Source organism: Mesoplodon densirostris, chromosome 17 (assembly GCF_025265405.1).
Source record: "Mesoplodon densirostris isolate mMesDen1 chromosome 17, mMesDen1 primary haplotype, whole genome shotgun sequence".
NCBI lineage: Eukaryota > Metazoa > Chordata > Mammalia > Artiodactyla > Ziphiidae > Mesoplodon > Mesoplodon densirostris.
In genome coordinates this window covers 62,225,135-62,244,822 of record NC_082677.1, presented here as the reverse complement: position 1 = coordinate 62,244,822, position 19,688 = coordinate 62,225,135, and the positions used below count along the sequence as shown (strand labels likewise).

General features: G+C 35.8%; 1 protein-coding gene across 1 annotated transcript in view; it reads right to left on the bottom strand.

Moving 5' to 3' along the window:
• Positions 1-19,688, bottom strand: part of GPC6 (glypican 6) — a 1,080,358-nt gene that overhangs the window by 537,226 nt on the left and 523,444 nt on the right. Inside the window, exon 3 of the mRNA XM_060080058.1 lies at positions 3,083-3,474. Coding sequence (XP_059936041.1) covers positions 3,083-3,474 — 392 coding nt within the window. The remainder of the gene's footprint in view (positions 1-3,082; positions 3,475-19,688) is intronic.

Sequence of the window (19,688 nt, the reverse complement as noted above, 5' to 3'; positions counted from 1 at the left end):
CATAGGATTTCATGGTGTGAAGAGATCACCATTTATGCAGATGGGACATTTGTGATATTTCTACTTTTTATGTTATTGTAAAAAGGCTGCTATGAATCCTACACATATATTTGTACACATGTGAAACAGTATGTCCAAGGGTAAAGTTGCAGTTTTAAGATATGCATGTATTCAATAGCACTGGTATTTTCAAATAGCTATTTAAAATTAACTTGCTCCATCCAAAGCCTGGAAAAAGACAATGTTCGTAACTGAGATGGCAAGTGTAAGTTTTAAAAATAGTTATGTTGACATTGACAAATGAGTCCTCCATTTTTCTGGTAAGGAAATTCCCCAAACGCTGTGTCAAAACATCTGTGTCAAACTGCTGTGTTTTGCCAACGAGCTAAATTTTCCCATCAAAACAGTTAATTAGAAGCTATTAATGACGCCTTCCTAGATTTAAGAAGCCACTGTAACAGAAGAGAGAAACTGAAGGAAAAAAATATCCCCCAAGCCAAGGTGCAGGAGATAAGGTAGTTTGTGGATCGCTATTTGGGAATTTTGCCTTGAATTCCTTAACTCTTCTGCAATCATTTCACAAACTCTAACTCACTCAGTTAACAGACAACAGGGAAACTTCTGATATATGAAGGGCTAAACGTCAAACACAATTCTTGCTTCTCCTCTTAATATAGTTAGTCTTGTAATATTTTATTCTTATCACAGAGAATGGTTTGGGTGCTGTAAGTCATCATCATAAGCACCCAAATGGTACTAGCAGATCTGTATCTGATTTAGTCAGCTACAGAACATCTGGTAATCATTAGGTGAGAAAGTTCACTGATAAAATACTTAAATCCCTGAGCCATAAATTATTTGAGAAAAAATTGCTTAGCTTCTTTTAAACCAAGGCTATATATCCACATCCATCTCTCTCTCTCTCTCTCTCCATCCATCCATCCAACCATCCATCCATCCATCCACCCACTAGAAGGCAGTGACCAGATGTCAGCATGGGATTTATGATTTGAGTAGGTTAGGGCTAATGAAACTCAGGTCAGAAAAGCTAATATCTGCATAGGACAGTAAACATTCATAGTTACATGACCACAAACTACATTGCAAACCCACCGCAGCTGTTCTGCAAATGAATGTTGGTCATGAAGAAATCAAGGGAAGAAAGATCTCAGGGCTGCTGAGTATATCTCTCCTCACATCTGGAAAACAACTAAAGGTCATACTCTACTGATGGTTGGTCCATGATATCAACCTTTACCATGAAGGTGGACACATTAGATTTTGGCACACAAAGACCTCAGAATAAGACAGTCAGGAAATGACAAAGGGGAGGTGCCATTTCCAGGCTGTTGTTAATGCCATCCTCTGAGAAACAGGAGAGACAGTCAGGCAGTCAGCAGCAACCTCTCCTCTGGCTTTTTAGATGCTTTGATAGAAAATATTCTCTTACCTCACTGAGACCTCCCCAGACCAAAATATATGTACCTAATCATTATTCACACTCAGGCAGACTCTAAATAAACAGTCAGGAATATTGCATATATTAATCCATGCCTCGAATTTCTTACCTCACATTTCTCATTCTTCAATAAAAGCAAAGATTTCAATTTGAAGTCACTGTGACTAAACTTTTTTTTAAAACAAAATCTATCTCTCAAGAATATATGGAATATATAATTTATTTCTTATATCTATCTATATTTCACAGACTTTCCCAGATAATCATATTTCCTCTTATTACTCCACCTGGCCAACCCCTTATTAATCCACTTTTGGGGTTCTATTTCCTTTGGTATCTAGAATGTTGTTGATTTTCAATAAAATTTGTTTTTAACATCAAAGTTATAGGCCCTTTATATTATTAAATCTCTTGTGTTTATCCTCATCAGAGCGTTCTTCCAAATAATCTTTCCATATGCTCAAGTAAACGTTTTAAGAATTGATAATTAAAAAAATGGATTGCTATGAATTTTACAAACAGAGTCATAGAGAAACATTTTTAAGGGTATATACATCTTGATATCAAGATGTAAATATTGAGGAGATTAAAGTGGGGAAAAAAGAAACATGCTAGGATGGTACTAATAGTTATAAAAAATATGTGGCTCTTTGGCACGACCCTGCAGTAAGAAAGTAATATTTAGCAATAATCTTTGTACAAACATGACCTTCTTGGGGTGACATAATACCAGACTTCTCTTATCTATTGTTTTAACTTTACCTCTTAAAGTAACCATCTTTCAGTTTATTTGTTGGACTGCCCTCATAAATGGGCAAGCTCATCTCATAAGAGAAGTTGAATGTCAAGGAAGAATTTAAACGAAGGCATATATCCTCTACACAGGAAACACTCAATGTTTTAAAAACAGCAGTGGAAAAAAAAAAAAAAACCCTTGCAGTAAAGGTTTAGAGACATCCTCAAGGAATGGCACAGACGTGTGTTAGTGATTTATCTTTCTCATAAGCCCAACGCAATACACGGCATTGAATTGCAAAGATAATAGATAACAAAAAGAATTCTCTGCCAGATTCTACACTTCGTATTCATTAGTCCTCCCTAATCCAGTTCTACAGGTGTCAGCTCTTCTTTTACTGGTAAGGAATTCGGCCACTTTGACAAGGGTGATGAAGAAGAAGAAATGCCAGGTGCTGGTGTTTGGAGAAACAACTTGTCTCCACTTGCCAGCGCCATAAGACTGTCTCCTTGGGACTTCCTAGAGGATTATAACCTCCGGATGGACCATTTCATGAGTACTTATCATCCTTAAAACTGATCAGAAATGCCAGGTGGTTATGGTTACAAGACACCTGTTTTCGCGCATTTTCTGATAAAAGCTTCTCTGCTGAATTGCTGATAAATATTGACATTATGTTTCAAACCACATGCAATGGCTTGAAATCCTGGCTTCTCTCACACAAAGAATTAAGCTTTAACATTTAGCTGATATCTCTAAGAGCAAGAACCACTGTAAGTGAGAACTTTTACCTTGAATTTCTTTTTTAAACGTTGGTTTTAAAAACAAACAAACAAACAAAAATAAATGAGAAAGGCCAATTAGAAAGACAGTAGATTTTCAATTACCTTGGAAACTCGATTTGCAACTTCTCTGCCCACGGTCAGCCCCTGGACAAATGTCCGAGCAGCAATGAAGGCGCGAGTAACCTGAATTTTCAGCTTCCGGGGAACATCTCCGAATGGCTTCAGCTGGTCTGTGTATTTGCTCACGCACTCCAGGTAGTCCTCGCTGAAGTGATACTGTGGGTTGATCAGCTGAAACATTCGTTCCAGGAGCCGAGCCCAGAAGTCATTGAGCATCTCCTCCAGATTCACATTGCCCCCAGTGTAGTATCTTTTTAGCTCTGTGAAGAGGTCCTGGAACACTTCCGAATTCTGCATGTACAGCATGCCATAAGTCCGTACAAACATATCATTTAGTGACTTCTCTGCATTTTCCAGAAGCTCTCGGAAAAATTCTGCAGATAAAACAAGAAAGCAGTCATAAATTAGCAAGATCTAGGAAGTCCAAGACATCTACTTACCTTAAAAACAACTGCTTCTAATGGTTATTTTCACAGAAAAAAATATATCCTGTGATTAAGGTATCAATGAACTGATAATATTTTAAATGAGATTTGACCTACATCTATGATCTTCTCTGAGTCAAAGAAAACAGATCATGGGATTCTTTCTGAAAGAACATCCATTAACATTAGGAATTTACCATTTAATACTCCTCCAAAAAGGTTCAATTATATTTCCATTTATTGTTAACTTTAGAAAATCCTATGGTTTCATATTAACTCAAATCAGAATATGTGGCTAAGTATTGTCATTAATATAATAATAAATGTATAAGTGATAAAAACATTTGCTCCAGTCTATTTACAAATCTGTTCTACCACCAAATTCAATTAAATTGCTTTTATTTGGAAAAGTTCATAAATGGGATATTCAAATTAATGTAACATTTGGACTCTGTAGTTGCTATATATAGCAATCAATTATCAGTGTTTAGAGATTCATAATGCAATTAAATGCACTTAATGCCAAGGCTATCATAAACATAATTTAGGCTGCCATAATGCATGAGAAGGTTATGAAGTACCAGGCATTATCATCATATGCTATCACTATCATTTTATAGCACTTGAATAAAATATAGGCATTTGGGCTTTCTGGTTAAGAGGTTCTAAATGAAAAAGAGTCTACCAACAAATGACCTCTTCCATCCTGCAGTAGCACTTGAGTGTTTCTGGGAGTAGTAGTAGGCAAAAATAGGATGGCAAAAACAACATCCCTGGGTACTGGTAGGTCCTTATATTAGTCTCCCTCAAGACACAGTGCATATGTGTATGATACTTACCCATTTGCACAAATGAGCCTGGGTAGAGCAGGCTTAAGTTTTATCCCATTCAGAGAATGTGACTGGGGCTGGGAAAAAGGCTATGGAAAGATCATTCTTCTGAGTCTGCAAATCCAAGTTACCAACAACTGAGTAATTCTGCTTTACCTCCTACAGTTCCCTCTTATTCCCAGAAGCTATGGCCCCTCTCAGTTAAAGCGGGGGAAAAAGCAAGTCCTGGATACCTCAAGGAATCCCAGTAGGAATCAAATAAAAACCTCTTCTTTTTTTCTGGGGGCTTGCGTGATTCTTTTCCTGAGATGCAGAAGAGAAAAGGCAATGACTCTCTCTATGAATTCTATGGAAGCTACACCTAATTTTGTCTTTATCAGAAGGTGCCTGAAGAAGCACTTGATTTAGCTACTTCAATTCCAAATAATACAGCATTGAATCACTGTCTTGATAAAATGGTGCCTATAATGGTGATTATTTTGTATTTGTTTTCAAATAAAACCAATACACTAAATCTTAAAAAGGACTCTGTTCAACGTTTATCCTCTTACTACGAAAGAATACATTTTTTTCCCTTAAATACAGATATTATGTTGCTACAGTGGTAGCAAAAACCGAGGGATTATCTGAAAGTCATGGCTTATTACCCCTGTGTAATCTTGTTCAAGGCACCAAATAGTTCTTATTTTAATTTTTCCCAAATGTAAAAATCAGGCTAAATAGTTTTAAACCTCCCTAATCTTCGAGGATTCATTAAGGAAAATCACTTAGGGCAAACATGTTCAAAACTGTCAAAGGATTAATTAATCAAAATACTTATATATACTATATGTCTATGTAATCAAAATATTTATATATGCTATAGGTCTACGTTATTTATGATTTTATGAAATAAGAAACATTTCAGAAGTTTTCCAGAAATTTACTTGTAACTTATATTATCCTAAAATGGAAACTATATTAAATTATTAATATTAATAACAAAGTATAAAAATAGCATAGTAAAACCTTTCAGTCTTGAAACCAAGGATGAAAATAGCTTGGCCTTGTTCATATAAGAGCAGAGTGAAAGGTGTTATAATTGTGAAAGAAACTATGAAAGAATGGAAAAATCACCGAATTGAAAAATACTAATATAATGAGAATGGAAAATAGATTTTCATCACGAGCTCAGGATAGCCTATTCATTTATCTTCTTTTTGAGGTCAATTATTTTGTTGGACTCTGAAATAAAAGCTTAATTTACTGAATACAGAGTACTGCCTTCAGCAATGAATAGTCAGTAATCAGTAGTGTGCTCTGGATTTGCAAGAGAAAAAAAAAAAAAAAAGAAAAATCTTCTGGTTCTCATTGTTCTCCAAAGGTTTCAGGTATAAATCCTTCTCTGTAGGGAGGAAAATTTTGTTTTTTCTTTTACAGAAGGTAACATTCCTAGACTTTTCCTCTTCTGACACGGGGAAAATTAAATATTAGGCTTATGACCATTTTGTAGCTGAATAGTTAAAATCTGATTGCCCACTCACTGTGCTTTGTGGTTTGTGTCTTTATGCCTAAATTGGTATCATAATTGAATATAGAAACTAAGTTATAGATTTCCATAAATATGGCTCAAGAAACATTTTATTAGATTCCAGGATTAAATTTGTGTTTAAGGGTATGTCATTGTCTCAAAAGTTTGCTCTTAGCTTCAGTGGTCCTCAAAAGTCAAGTTATTATTCCGTGTTCAAAATCATTATATGGTTTAGTGATCTCACAGTCAAAGTTAATACTTGGTATTGAAGGATGTTAATGCATTAGGCAATTACGAAAAATGTTGGTACCCTAAAGTACACTGATCTTAGATCTTATGAAAGATGGGGTTCCGAGGTAGTGAGGCAAAACTAATGTCCTCCAAAAAATAAGTATTCTCATTTCATTTTTAGCATGCCCACAGACTTAAACTTCCACCTTTTGAACGGTGACTCTTTGAACAAAGTATTTTATGCTTGGATGAAAACTGTCTCAGCAAACCAAACAAGATGGGGATTTGGAAGACAGTTATCACACCCATTTTGCTGAGAAAGTATTATGCCCAAACAGCATAGAGAATAAAATTGAAGAGCCATATAATGAAAAAATAAAAACCTCAATCTAACCCTTTGCTTAATGGGAGAGTTCAAAGCTCACAGTGGATGAAGGCTTCAGTCAACAAAAATTCTCATCTGTAAGAGTTTGGCAGATGAAGATATTTTTAAAAAAATTTTCCTTCCCCAATCACAAAATATACATCAAAGGTGGTTGCTTAGGGCTCAGTTATGCTTTATAGATGCACAAAATAATTTCCTCCAGCCAGCAGTAGCCTCTGGGGGGATTTTATTCATCTACAGGGGAGATCTGGATGTGAACATCTGTTTGCTGCGGGGCAGATTGCACCAAGTGGGAGAATAATCTTGTAGATAAAAACCACCACTGTTCCAAAAGCAAAAAGAAAGTCTATGCATGCCACTGATCGCTTGGAGAGGCCTCTTAAGGGGCAAAAATCAACTCCTAGGAGCCAAAAGGTGCCCTAAGGGTATCTGAGAAAGGCTTCAAATAAAGCCTCCAAATGAATGCATCAAAATGTAAAGTGCACACAGGACCAAGGGGAGGTGCAAGCACGAAGAGAAAGGCAGACTAAGGGCCCTCAAGGAACCTGCAGTCCGCACAAAACAGCAAAAGCTTGGCCCATTTAAGCTGGAAGTGTTATCTAGTTAATATTATCGAAGGGGGATTGGGCATGGCAACTGGATCAAGCACTGTTTAGCATTTACCTAGAAATTGTAGCATCTTCCTATTCTATTCTCATGCTCTCCAAAACACTTCTCATTGAAAGGTCATTTAAAATGAGTGTTTCAGATGGTGGTGTAAATCCACATCATCCCAGAAGCCAGTGAGCGAAAAGCTTTGGTCACTGGTGTCGTTGGAGACTGTAGCTATGCATGATCACAGACAGCATCTGTCTCACTAGGGGAAGCAGGTATATTCAGTTTGCTTCCCTAAACCCACATATTTGTGTTGAGTGTGTTACCCTTGTAATCTCTTTATGTCTGCACTCCTCTCCACAAAAGCATGCTAAATCAGTTCAGCCAGCCCAGAACCCAAGCTTTGGCTAAGGAAAAACCTCAAGTTGCTGTCATGGAGGGTAAATGATTTAGAAAGCTGGTATCCTAGAAGGACTATGTTTCATAGACACAGGAAAGCTACCACCCTGCCCCCGACCCAGGCCCTTTTCAAGGTTAAGTGACTAGGAGAGTCCTTCCCTCCGCACACACCTGTCAGCTTTCAAGTATATCTATCTTCTGAGATGACTTCTCCTTTCAAAGTCTCCTTGCCTACATCATAACCTGATGTGACCAGCAGGGAAATGTTGGGATAAGGAGGAAGAAGAACCCCAGCGCCATTTACTCTCTTCTCCGGTAGACTTACACATGGTCCCTAAATGACCCACTTCTCCCCACTCCCCAGACGCTGAGACTCTATAAGGAGATTGGTGCTGCTCAGGGAGTCCTTGTCACATGCAATGTCACCCTTGGCAGGTCATGGCTTATGTGGAATGGACAGCTGGATGCCAGTCTTCTACATCAGGGGTCTCTGCCTCAGCACTGTGGACATTTTGAGCTGGACAATCTTTTTTTTTATTATTTTATTTTACTTTATTTTATCTTATTTTTTTAAACATCTTTATTGGAGTATAATTGCTTTACAACGGTGTGTTAGTTTCTGCTGTATAACAAAGTGAATCAGCTATACATATACATATATCCCCATATCTCCTCCCTCTTGTATCTCCCTCCCTCCCACCCTCCCTATCTCACCCCTCTAGGTGGTCACAAAGCACCGAGCTGATCTCCCTATGCTATGCGGCTGCTTCCCACTAGCTATCGATTTTACGTTTGGTAGTGTATATATGCCCATGCCACTCTCTCACTTTGTCCCAGCTTACCCTTCCTCCTCCCCGTGTCCTCAAGTCCATTCTCTACATCTGCGTATTTATTCCTTGGACAATCTTTTTTTTTTAATTTTTAAAATTAAAAGAATTTTTAAAAATTTATTATTATTTTGTTTGCCTCACCATGTGGCTTGTGGGATCTTAGTTCCCCAACCAGAGATTGAACTCGGGCCCTCACAGTGAAATCACGGAGTCCTAACCACTGGACCACCCGGAATTCCCTGGGCTGGACAGTCTTTGTTGGGTGTCTGTCCTGTGCACTGTAAGATAATAAGTAGCATCCCTGGCTTCCACCTACTACATGCTATTGGCCCATCCTTTCTCCAGTAGTGATGACAAAATTGTCTGCAGACATTATCAAATGTCCCCCAGGGGGACAAAATCACACTCACCCTACCCACTGAGCACCACCCTTCTACTGATAAATTCCAGAAGCCCAGAAATAGGCTATGAAAACATTCCAAGAAAAAGCCAGCACATTTCTAGACCTCATCAGCCTCACAATTTATTTACAAGATGAACTTGAGGAGCTGTGTGTGCTTTAAGTGAAAGGAGCTGAAACACACATCCTATTCACAGGTAAGACTGCTGGTGACCAATACCACCATTTCCATGTAAGGTGCCTATCACAGGGTAGGGCTTTAAGAAGTGGTGACTAGTGAACGAACAAATAGATGGTGACCATGAACACCCAGTGAAATACATCCTGACTCCACGTGGACCGGGCTCCTCTTAGACAGTAATAACTGTGGGAGAGAGATGCTACAACCACATCTTAGAGCAGACATAACTGATGTGCCCTATTGTCATCCTCCAAACTCATGTATTTATAAATATATAAACATTCATATCCTCCCATGCTCCATGGTCATGTGCATCTACATGTACAATGCCCTGTGGCCTCTGCTCAAAAGTATGGTGGTTGTCGGGCTTCCCTGGTGGCGCAGTGGTTGAGAGTCCACCTGCCGATGCAGGGGACACGGGTTCGTGCCCCGGTCCAGGAAGATCCCACATGCCACGGAGTGGCTGGGCCCGTGAGCCATGGCCGCTGGGCCTGCACGTCCAGAGCCTGTGCTCCGCAATGGGGGAGGCCACAACAGTGAGAGGCCCGCATACCGCAAAAAAAAAAAAAAAAGTATGGTGGTTGTCAAGATGGCTCTACCAGACCATCGCTTCCTCTCTGGACATCTCTGCCTGTTCTGAGCCATGCTTTGCCTGGTTTCACTGCTGCCTCTCCTGCTGCTGGGCCTGCTGGGCCTTAAGCCCACGGCCCACGATCTCACCAAGCTGCCTGCATTCACATTCACTCGTGCACTTCATTTAGACAATGGCTCACATGAGTTAACTCTTAAACCACCTTGTCTCCTACACTGCACTGAAGCTTCCTTCCATCCAATAGCTAGTCAAATAAACTCAGTTTGGAACTTTGTTGTTTTCAGTGAGCAAGACAATGCCATGTTTTATTTCATCATTATTCAGGTTAAATAATTATGTCAGGGAAAGAGGAGAACTATTTCGAATAGATATCCTACTATATCATCTTTGTAGTTTTTCTTAAACATCAGTTGCGTTTTTGTGTAAGAAACAGACCCTCAGTAGGCATTTTTAAAAATTATGGGGTTGAAATTAAATAAAATGATTTTCAAAATAACAGTTGATTCAACAAGGGAGAAATCAGAATCTGTAATTACTGAGACGAAGTTGCTGTAAGCAAAACTTCATTTGATTTGCCCCTTCTTTATCTCTTAATTCATACTTTCTCTTGCTCTGTGTGTGTGTGTGTGCATGTGTATGTTTTCATAGATTATGTTTATTATGCTATAATAAGCATTATGATTTAGTCAGTCAGTTCATCCCAGGAATTAATAGAAGCCTATATAATTTCAAAGTGAGTTAACAGTAGTAATCTACAGATTTCCTGTTTGAGGGATTATTATAATCAAACTGCAGATGAGGAAATTGAGGCCCAGAAATGTTAAGCAAGTTGCCCTAGACCACTAAACTGGCGCACGACCCAGAACTCCAAATCACTGCTGACAGGGTGAGTTCTAAGAGACAATAGGACAGCAGGGCAGCTTTGTAGTTTACACGAAGTCCAATTTTCACACTGTGATTTGAATAATTAATGAGAAGTATAATAAACTCCTGGGACACTGGGTAAAACCATACTTAAATATAAATTGCAAAGTGCATTCTAAAATCTAATCTAAATTATCTTTTAAAAATAATTTTCATGTGTGGTTATTTTTCCACTAATACTAATTAGCTAATGTAGATAACTGAAACTGGAGAGCACATGCAAATCTCTAGGGTTGGTATATCTTCCTCAAAGGAGTGGTTTCCACTAGAAGAAAATCAGTGACCGAACCTGTGATTATACCTACAGTGCACAGAACAGTGACTGGTATGCAAAAGGATGCTAAAAATATTTGACTTTACATATGTCCCATTTTATAACATATATTTACACACATATATTGTAGATATTGTTTCATAATAACATGTATATATTATCAACAAATACATGTAAACATTTGAATAAATTCAAACAAGCAAAATATAAACCAACAATGGCAAAGAATATGGGAACAAAATGCTCCAAATATTTAATATCCAGCCCTTTACCAAAAAATTTTGCCAATCCCTGGCATAAAGGGTCAACATCCTAAGTGAAATGTTTTAAGATAAATTAATCAAACAGAATGTATTATGCTTTTGAATTCTTGTAAGTAGGAAGGCAATTTAATTATTAGTCTGTTATCTCTTAGTAGTAGAAGAAAAGTTCTTTCCTCCATTATTTTATCTTATATGTTAAAATTTGCTCTGACAGCCCTGCAGCCTGTTCATCTCTTTATATCCCCCTGCGAGGTAACTAAAATCCAAAAGTAAATTCTTAAATCACTTAAATGATTTAGAGGATTTAGGTGACTTTAGTGATTTTAAAGTAGACACCCTAAATTTTTCTAAGATTGTGGTTTAATGAGTCCCTGGAGATTTTCATGAGGAGAAACTCTTACAATAAACCTGGAATGTAAAATAGACAGTATAAAAAGGAAAAAGGAAAAGAAAAAATAACACTCTCCTCTGATACTAGGTTAAGGTTAAAAAAATAATACAATTTTTTCAAATTTCTTTTCATGATAATTAACGAAAATAAAAATTTAAACAATCTTTTAACATCGTACAAGGCCCTACAACAAAATAAAATGCTCATAATAAATCTAGGAGAATTATTTTCAGAAAATAATAAATATATCAGTTGTTTAAAATGTTACAATACAGAAGTCAAAAGTTGTTTGCTATATTAATCCAAAGGTTATTCTCATTACATTACTCCCATTGTATGTTGGAAATTCTTATAAACTAGATCTAAATAAGTAGAAACGTAAGAGTTCTGGGGAAATACTTCTAACCAATAAGTCAGGGGAAAAAAATGCCCCAAAACTTAGGATACAGTAAATGCATTTTTAAACACATTATTCAGCTCAACTGGACATCACCATTCTATATTCTTCCAAGGTATCTAATCAAGTTGACTAGACTTTTCCATGAAGAAATTTTTAATGAAAAGTCATCAGTTTACAATCATGAGTATTTGTTAAAAATAACCAATATCTTGCAACAAAGTCCTTTAATTCAATACCATTAAGGTAAAGTCAGCTGAAGAGACCCAAAGCCAGGAGATTTTTCAGAATCAGGTGTGTAATTCAGCTGCAAAAAGAAAAGTTACCTGGAAGCAGCACTCTGTAATTGGCCAATATAGGGAGATTTGAAGCAATAGAGCAGTTTATGGAAATTGTTGATTTGAATTCACATTTCACAAGGTGAAATTTTTCCTATACTTAGTGATCCTTTACACATTAGATTGATAAATGTTTTATTTCTTGGTAGGTTATTTCTCCCAAAGATCTCTTTTAAAGTAAGAAAGACTGATTAGGCCATTTATGTTCACAAGGTGGTATAGATAAACTATTAATGCTGGGAGTCATGAATTAAGTTTGAAAGTTGCTGACGGTTGCTGCCAAAAGCAAACAAGTGTTTTGAGACTGCAGACGGTATTTGTATCTCACCCTAAGCAATGCATATGAAATTGAAATCGGGGATGTTTTCTGAGTTCACCTTTATCATTGCGCAGCTCCTTAGCTTTGGCCTATGGACAGTGTTCTCTAGGCCTTGCCCAACACCCTGCTTCCATTTTTTTCTGATGACATTACCCACAGCATGGGGTATATGCTCTCTTCATAGTATATTTCTCTCTTTACAAATCCAGTTCTTTGTCCAGCTCCCCTGACTTCTTCACCCAACTACTCACTGGGCCAGAGGGTAGAACACACCTCTCCAATATCAAACCACCAAGGGTGAACTCTGGGAAGTGGGGCAAAAGGTAGTCTGTAGGTGAAAAGTCAATGATAAGGACCTGGGGCTACTGGAACAAGAGATTATGTAGGCTTTTAGGGAGAGAAAGGAAGAAGAGCCAAATGAAATTTACTTCTTTTTCCCTCTTGGCTGCCCATTAAAATCACTTAAAACAAATCTTGATGCCCAGGCTGCATTCCAGACTAAATTATAATCCATCAGAGTGAGATCCAGGTATTGATATATCTTCAAGCTCTGCAAGTGATCCCAAAGTATAGCCACGACTGAAAATCACTGCAGCCCTTCTATGTTCTCTAATACTTTCATTTTAGGTCAATGCATGATTGATGATGAAATGGGCAGGGAAAGGAGTAATAATGATGGAGGGAGAAGCCATATTATACATCAGGAAAGACCCTATTTTCTCCTTCCCTTCACTTACTTTCCCTTCTCTCTTTTCTTGCAGTAGAAAATTAGTGTTCTGGTCTTGGGAAGGCAGCCAAGCATTGGTCAGTGTCAAGAGTACATGAAGAGCACTGGCAGTGGTCCTGGGGGATAAGAGTGTGATAGTCTCTTTTCCTTTGTATTCCATCTCTTTTTCCTTTTCCACCACTTAACACCCCCTCCCCAGTCACCCTCTGCCTTCATTGATTACAGGGGGCTTATCCCATGGTGAGGGAAGGAGGGGTACAGTATGGGAAGAGGGAGGAAGAAGGTCTGATAATATCCAAATTAATTCGTGACAAAGGGAAATGGAATGATTCCAAAAATCTAATCAGGGCATCATTTAAGCACATAACATGGACAAGAGGAGGAAGAGTTGTGTATTGGGAAATGCTGAGTTGCAAAAGCATAATTAAATATAACAGTTTTTGTGAAAATGTTATATCTTAATTTAACACTAACTTATTAAGTGGTAACCTTTCTGGCCCATCAAAAACCTGCAATACCAAAAACATGTGAAAAGTCCTGGAATAAAAAGGACTTTTTTACTTTGCTTAACAGATGTTTAAATGAAAGCAAAAGTCAGTACAAAGTATAAGTTTTAAAAAATAAATCAAATAATAATATATTCACATATTTTGCTATACCCCACCTTCAGTTTTGAGTTGTTTTTAACTATCTACATTTTTCAAAAGAAGAATGTTAACTTTTTTGATATCTACTACTTGTCTTTGTTTTTTTTTTTTTTAAAGAAAAAGTGAAACACAGGATACCTCTAATAAAAGAAGATGGTTCAAATGCAAAGTAAGGTCAAAACTATGTGTGTAAAGATATTCCTCCTTTATTTATTTTAGCAAAAAGGAGAGAAAAATTAAAAATCCCCAAGGAATGACTAATCCACACTGTAAAATATTATGTGACATTTATAATTATTTTTAAAGAACATTTAAAAGTTAACTCTTACTAAGCACTATGAGTGAGCTACTGTTCAAAGGGCTTCTCATGTGCTAACTAATTTAATCTTGTCAGCAACCCTATGAGATAGTTATTATTATCATCTGAATTTTACATTTGGAGAAACAGAAGCACAGAAAATTTAAGTAACTTACAAGGTACATAGCTAACAGGTGTGTAGATGGGATTACAAACCTAGGCAGTATGGCTTCAGAATCTACAGACTCTATAGATAATATGAGAATTGAAGCTTATAAATTTAGAAAACTCTTTTTTAAACAAATATAATACAAAATTACAAATACAAAATAAGGCATAGGACTTTGGATAGGGTCTATTCAAATGAAGGGTCTTGAAACATAAACTTTACCAGATTCATGGGAAATCTACCTCCAGTATAAGACATGATGACAGAAATTGGTAAGATATAAAATGATACAAAAGGATGTATCAAGTACAATCCCAATTTTGTAAAAATAAATAAATAAATAAATAAATGATAGACACATACACATTGAGAAAAATTTTAAAAATACCTATGCAAAGACAGTTTACAATGGGTAGAATGTTATGGCTTATTTGTATTTTCTTCTCTGTACATTGTTAATTTTCCAGAGTTTGTACAATGACTATAAACTGCTTTTATATTTGGAAAAATATATATATTATTTTAACATGAAAAGCCCTCTTAAACACAAAAATATTGCTTGATGACAGAGGGGAAATGCCTAAATGCACAGAGAGGGCCAAAAATAAACAAGAAATTTACTCAAAGTTACAGACTATACCAGCAAAGTAGAAGGAATAGAATTTGAGTCTTTTGACTTTAAATCTAGTGGATTCCTACTGATTAGTAAAAAGGACTTAATTAATAAAAAAAAGAAATAAAAAGTACAGCATGCTGGCTATAAAATAATGCTCTCAGTAATGTTGGGTAATTATCTATTAATATTAAAAACATCTACACTTTGGGATTTTGAAAAAATGCTCTGAAAAATACAGATAATTTCTATTTATTTCTAGATGGAGAAAGGATTTCTCTAATTGATGTAATCAGTATTCAACAAAATTCCATTCTTCATTATTACAGATGTCACCTCAAACTAAAGCCCATCAGTTTCAGATTTCAATTATTATGAATTTAAAGTTATTGTCTTCTCTGAAGAGCTTTTGGTGGGCATTGGATGAACATTAGCACAGGATGATAAATTGTGTAATTCTAGGAATGTTTCTATAAACATTTGACAACAACAAAAATGTAACAAAAGTCATGGCAACTTCCAAACACCTTTGTCACTCACCACATGCTTGAGCTTGTTGGACAAGACTAAGAGATGGCACAGCCTCCCCAGGTCATATCTTAGGAATCATTTGATTCCTTAAATCTATCAAAGGGAAATGAACATCAGCCCCACTTGGCAACATAGATGTTTAATTCATATGTAACTATATTGTTTTGATGAATGCATAAACAATGGATATCCTGGTATAGGTATATAATAAGACTTACAGTATTCTTGTGTAAGATATAAATATAGATGAATTAATTTAACTTTGATCTAAATTTGCTTGAAATTGGTTACATTCACTTTGCCAATCATTTACCAGATTCTTCTCAAAGAAAAAAATACTGAATTCATTAATGTCATGTTGTATGACGGCTATTTTACTTTTATAACATCAATCACTTGGAATGCAATGAACAAAAACAATTATTATTAAACATTTCATAAAGTATCAATTATTGAGTGTCATATCTTTTATGAAATTCTACAATGTTGAATGTACGCATCCTATTTCTCATAATGTCAAAATTAAATTAACCCCTAGATAAAGGACATGCTTATTTTGATCCATTGGTATGTTTTAAATTTACAAATCACTTTTAGATGACCTCTATCCCAACTTCTGAATTATACAGATCATATGTAAAAGTCCACAAAATAATATATTCAGTTAACTTTTAAAAAGTTTTATTTGTACCACAGGCTGATTATTTTAGACTTTATTGGATATTTTATAATATTTGTTCATTATTAGCCATATGTTATACAGTGATATGATATCACTCTTATTTTTATTCTGATGTTTGTCATAAAAACCTCCCCAAAGCAATTAGCAATATTTGTAAAGAAAGTATCTATATATTAGAAATTGGTAATCTCTACAAAGGGTAGTCATAAAACAACTCTGATTTAGGGGGACTTCTTTAAAGGGCTCTGCAAAGCTTCCTCAATACAGCAGTTCTTCGTTTTTTGTTTTGCTTTGTTTTAAATACCCTGACCTAGGAAAACATGGCTTGTTGTGAATGACTCCTTCCATGGCCATTCCCCTCTCTCTTTTTGAACTGCTGATGGTAATGAATCTCCTTCTTCCAGCTCCAACTGCTGGATTCAGTTATCATCAAGAGCAGACATCAACCAGCACTCTTATCTTGCCCTGATGGATAGACTACTAACCTTTCACAAGATTAGAGACACAGGGTGCTCTGGAGATAATAAAATTCAAATAGGTTTATTTCAAAGGGCAATCCAATCTCGCTTTTGTTCATGGGTCACTTGGCAGCTCATTTGCCAATGCAGTTTTTGTGTCTTTCCAAGCCAGGTTCTGGTTCATTTTGCCAAAGATGTCAAATTAAGTGGGCTGCAGAAGCCATTTCCAAAGTAAGATGAGGAAAACTTGAGAATAACATTATTTTAGTACATGTGACAAAAGCTCTATTGGCCATAATTTTAATTTTGCTTAAATTATATCCACTGTACTAAAAAAGTAAATCAAGGCTAACCATGTTGACAACACCAATGGCTTAGTATAACTGCCAGTATTGTGATCCTTAAGTATAAATTCCAAATGATAATTTAGAGATTTCCATTTCAAATAAATGCCTAACGGAAATCAAAACCAAGAGTTAAAACATATGGTGCTTTTTGAATATTACAAGGGTATCTGTTTAAAATTTTTCTAGAAATAAAAGTCAAAGAATATTAAATGAAATAAATCAAGAATAAGTACTACATACACATGAAGAAAAAGATCAGGACCAAAATCTATTCCTCTAAGAGCAATGAGTAATCCTTACAAAAGGCTTCATGTATTTTTCCTGTCCATAATGTCTCATTATTTAAAATTACCTCTTCCATATACAAGCCTGCAGTTAACTCTTAATAAGAAAATGAGAAAGGAAAACCAAAAGGAGTTCCATGTTAAGAATACTCTTAAAATGTGTTACTTATCTGTAGGATAACATTAGCAAACTATCATGGAAGGTAAAATATTCAAATTTAAAGAATGCTAATAATTTTATACTACTATATGTGATACTGATGATACATATGTGTATCATCACTTTTATAATTAATTTTAATCCTTAATTACATATTTTGCAATGTAGTATAAAAGTTTTGTTCATTCTTTAAAAGAGTTTTACAAAGTGAGAAAGTTAAATTTATATACACATATCTATATTTAAATTGTAAAAAAATCTTAAAATTTTAAATGTTATTTCATTAAAAGAGAAATTTGCAATTACTTATATTTTCAATATCATAGCAGAACAATTTTCCCAGAGATATTTTAAAATCAATCATAATTGATTATCCTTACTGTGTTTTACTAATTAAATAAGGCTTTGAAATGAAACAATTATAATCAATTGTATATTTAAAATAAAACATTTAGCTGGGTTGTTTTGCTCTTTCATTTCAATAATGTAGCTGAAGAACATCTGACAAATTCTTATAAAAAATAAATCTGAGGGCTTCCCTGGTGGCGCAGTGGTTAAGAATCCTCCTGCAATGCAGGGGGCATGGATTCAAGCCCTGGTCCGGCAAGATCCTACACACCATGGAGCAACTAAGCCCGTGGGCCACAACTACTGAGCCTGTGTTCTAGAGCCTGCTGAGCCACAACTATTGAAGCCCGCGTGCCTAGAGCCCGTGCTCTGCAACAAGAGAAGCCACCGCAATGAGAAGCCCGTGTACTGCAAGAAGAGTAGCCCCTGCTCGCTGCAACTAGAGAAATCCCGCATGCAGCAACAAAGACCCAGCGCAGCCTAAAATAAATAAATTTATGAAAAAAAATTCTGAGACTACATTCTCCAAAGAGGTTATGCAAAATTAGAGAATGTCATTTAGATTATTTTAAAGATGTTTTAAAATTTCTTGGAATAATCATTGTATATTCTTATTGATTTATTTGTTAATATGAAATTGATGAGGTTAAAATTGTTATCTTGTACTGAGACACAGGAACCACCAAGCTATATTCTATCTTCTCTGTGCAGAAAAATACAATCTAACAGTTTGCAGAATGTTACCTAAAGCAGTCCTATCAGAAGAAGGGATATGAATGTCTAAAGCACTGCCTCTGAGTTAGATTGGACATACATCATGACATAATTAGAAAGATGCATCAGTGACAAATACTGGGATTCTCTTGGTTTTACCAAAATTTGAGATGTAGGCATATGCCAGTTACTCTTAGTGCTTCATCTATAAAATGGAAATAATAATAGTATCTTCCTCATAGGATGTTGTAAAGATTAAATGATATATAGAAAGTAATTATGAGAGTGTCTGGGTCATAATAAGGAATATATAATTGTCAGCTATTATTAGTACTGTCTCAAGAATGAAAACATTTGTTAATAATAACCATGACCATTATTATCCATTTAAAATCTATATTTGGTGTATAAGACAACATTATTTTTCTCATCATACTAGCCCAATGAGGTATTATGAAGTATTTTTTATTGGTTCATAATATTATGTAAGTTTCATGCATACAATATTATATTTAGACTTCTGTATATACTATAGCATGCTCACCACCAAGAGTTTAGTTTTCATCCATCACCACACTGTTGATTCCCTTTACCCTTTTTGTTCTCCCCCAACTCCTCTTTCCCTCTGGTAACCACTACTCTGTTCTATGTATCTATGTGGATTTCAAATTATATTACAAAGTTATAGTAATCAAAGCAGCATGATATTGGCAGAAGAACAGACATATATATATAGGTCAATGAGACAGAATTGAGAGCCCAGAAATAAACCCATACATATACGGACAATCAGTTTATGACAAAGGAGCAAAGAATGTACAATGGAGAAAGGACAGTCTCTTCAATAAATTGTGTTGGGAAAACTGGATGGACACGTGTAGAAGAATTAAACTAGACTACCATCTCACACCATATACAACAATTAACTCAAAATGAATCAAATACTTGAATGTAAGACCCGAAACCATAAGACTCCTAGAAGAAAACCTAGGCATTAGCTCTTTGACATCAGTCTTAGCAATATATATTTTTTTGATATGCTTCCTCAGGCAAGGGAAACAAAAAGAAAAATAAACAAATGGGACTACATCAAACAAAAAGGCTCTGCACAGCTAAGGAAACCATCTACAAAACAAAAAGACAACCTATCAAATGGGTGAAGATATTTGCAAATCATATATACAACAAGGGGTTAATATGCAAAAATATAAAAACTCAGACAACTCAACAACAAAAAACCCAAATAACTCAATTGAAAATGGGCAGAGGAGCTGAATAGACATTATGAAGTATTTTTATTGAGAATGGCCCCCCAAAATGTATTTGG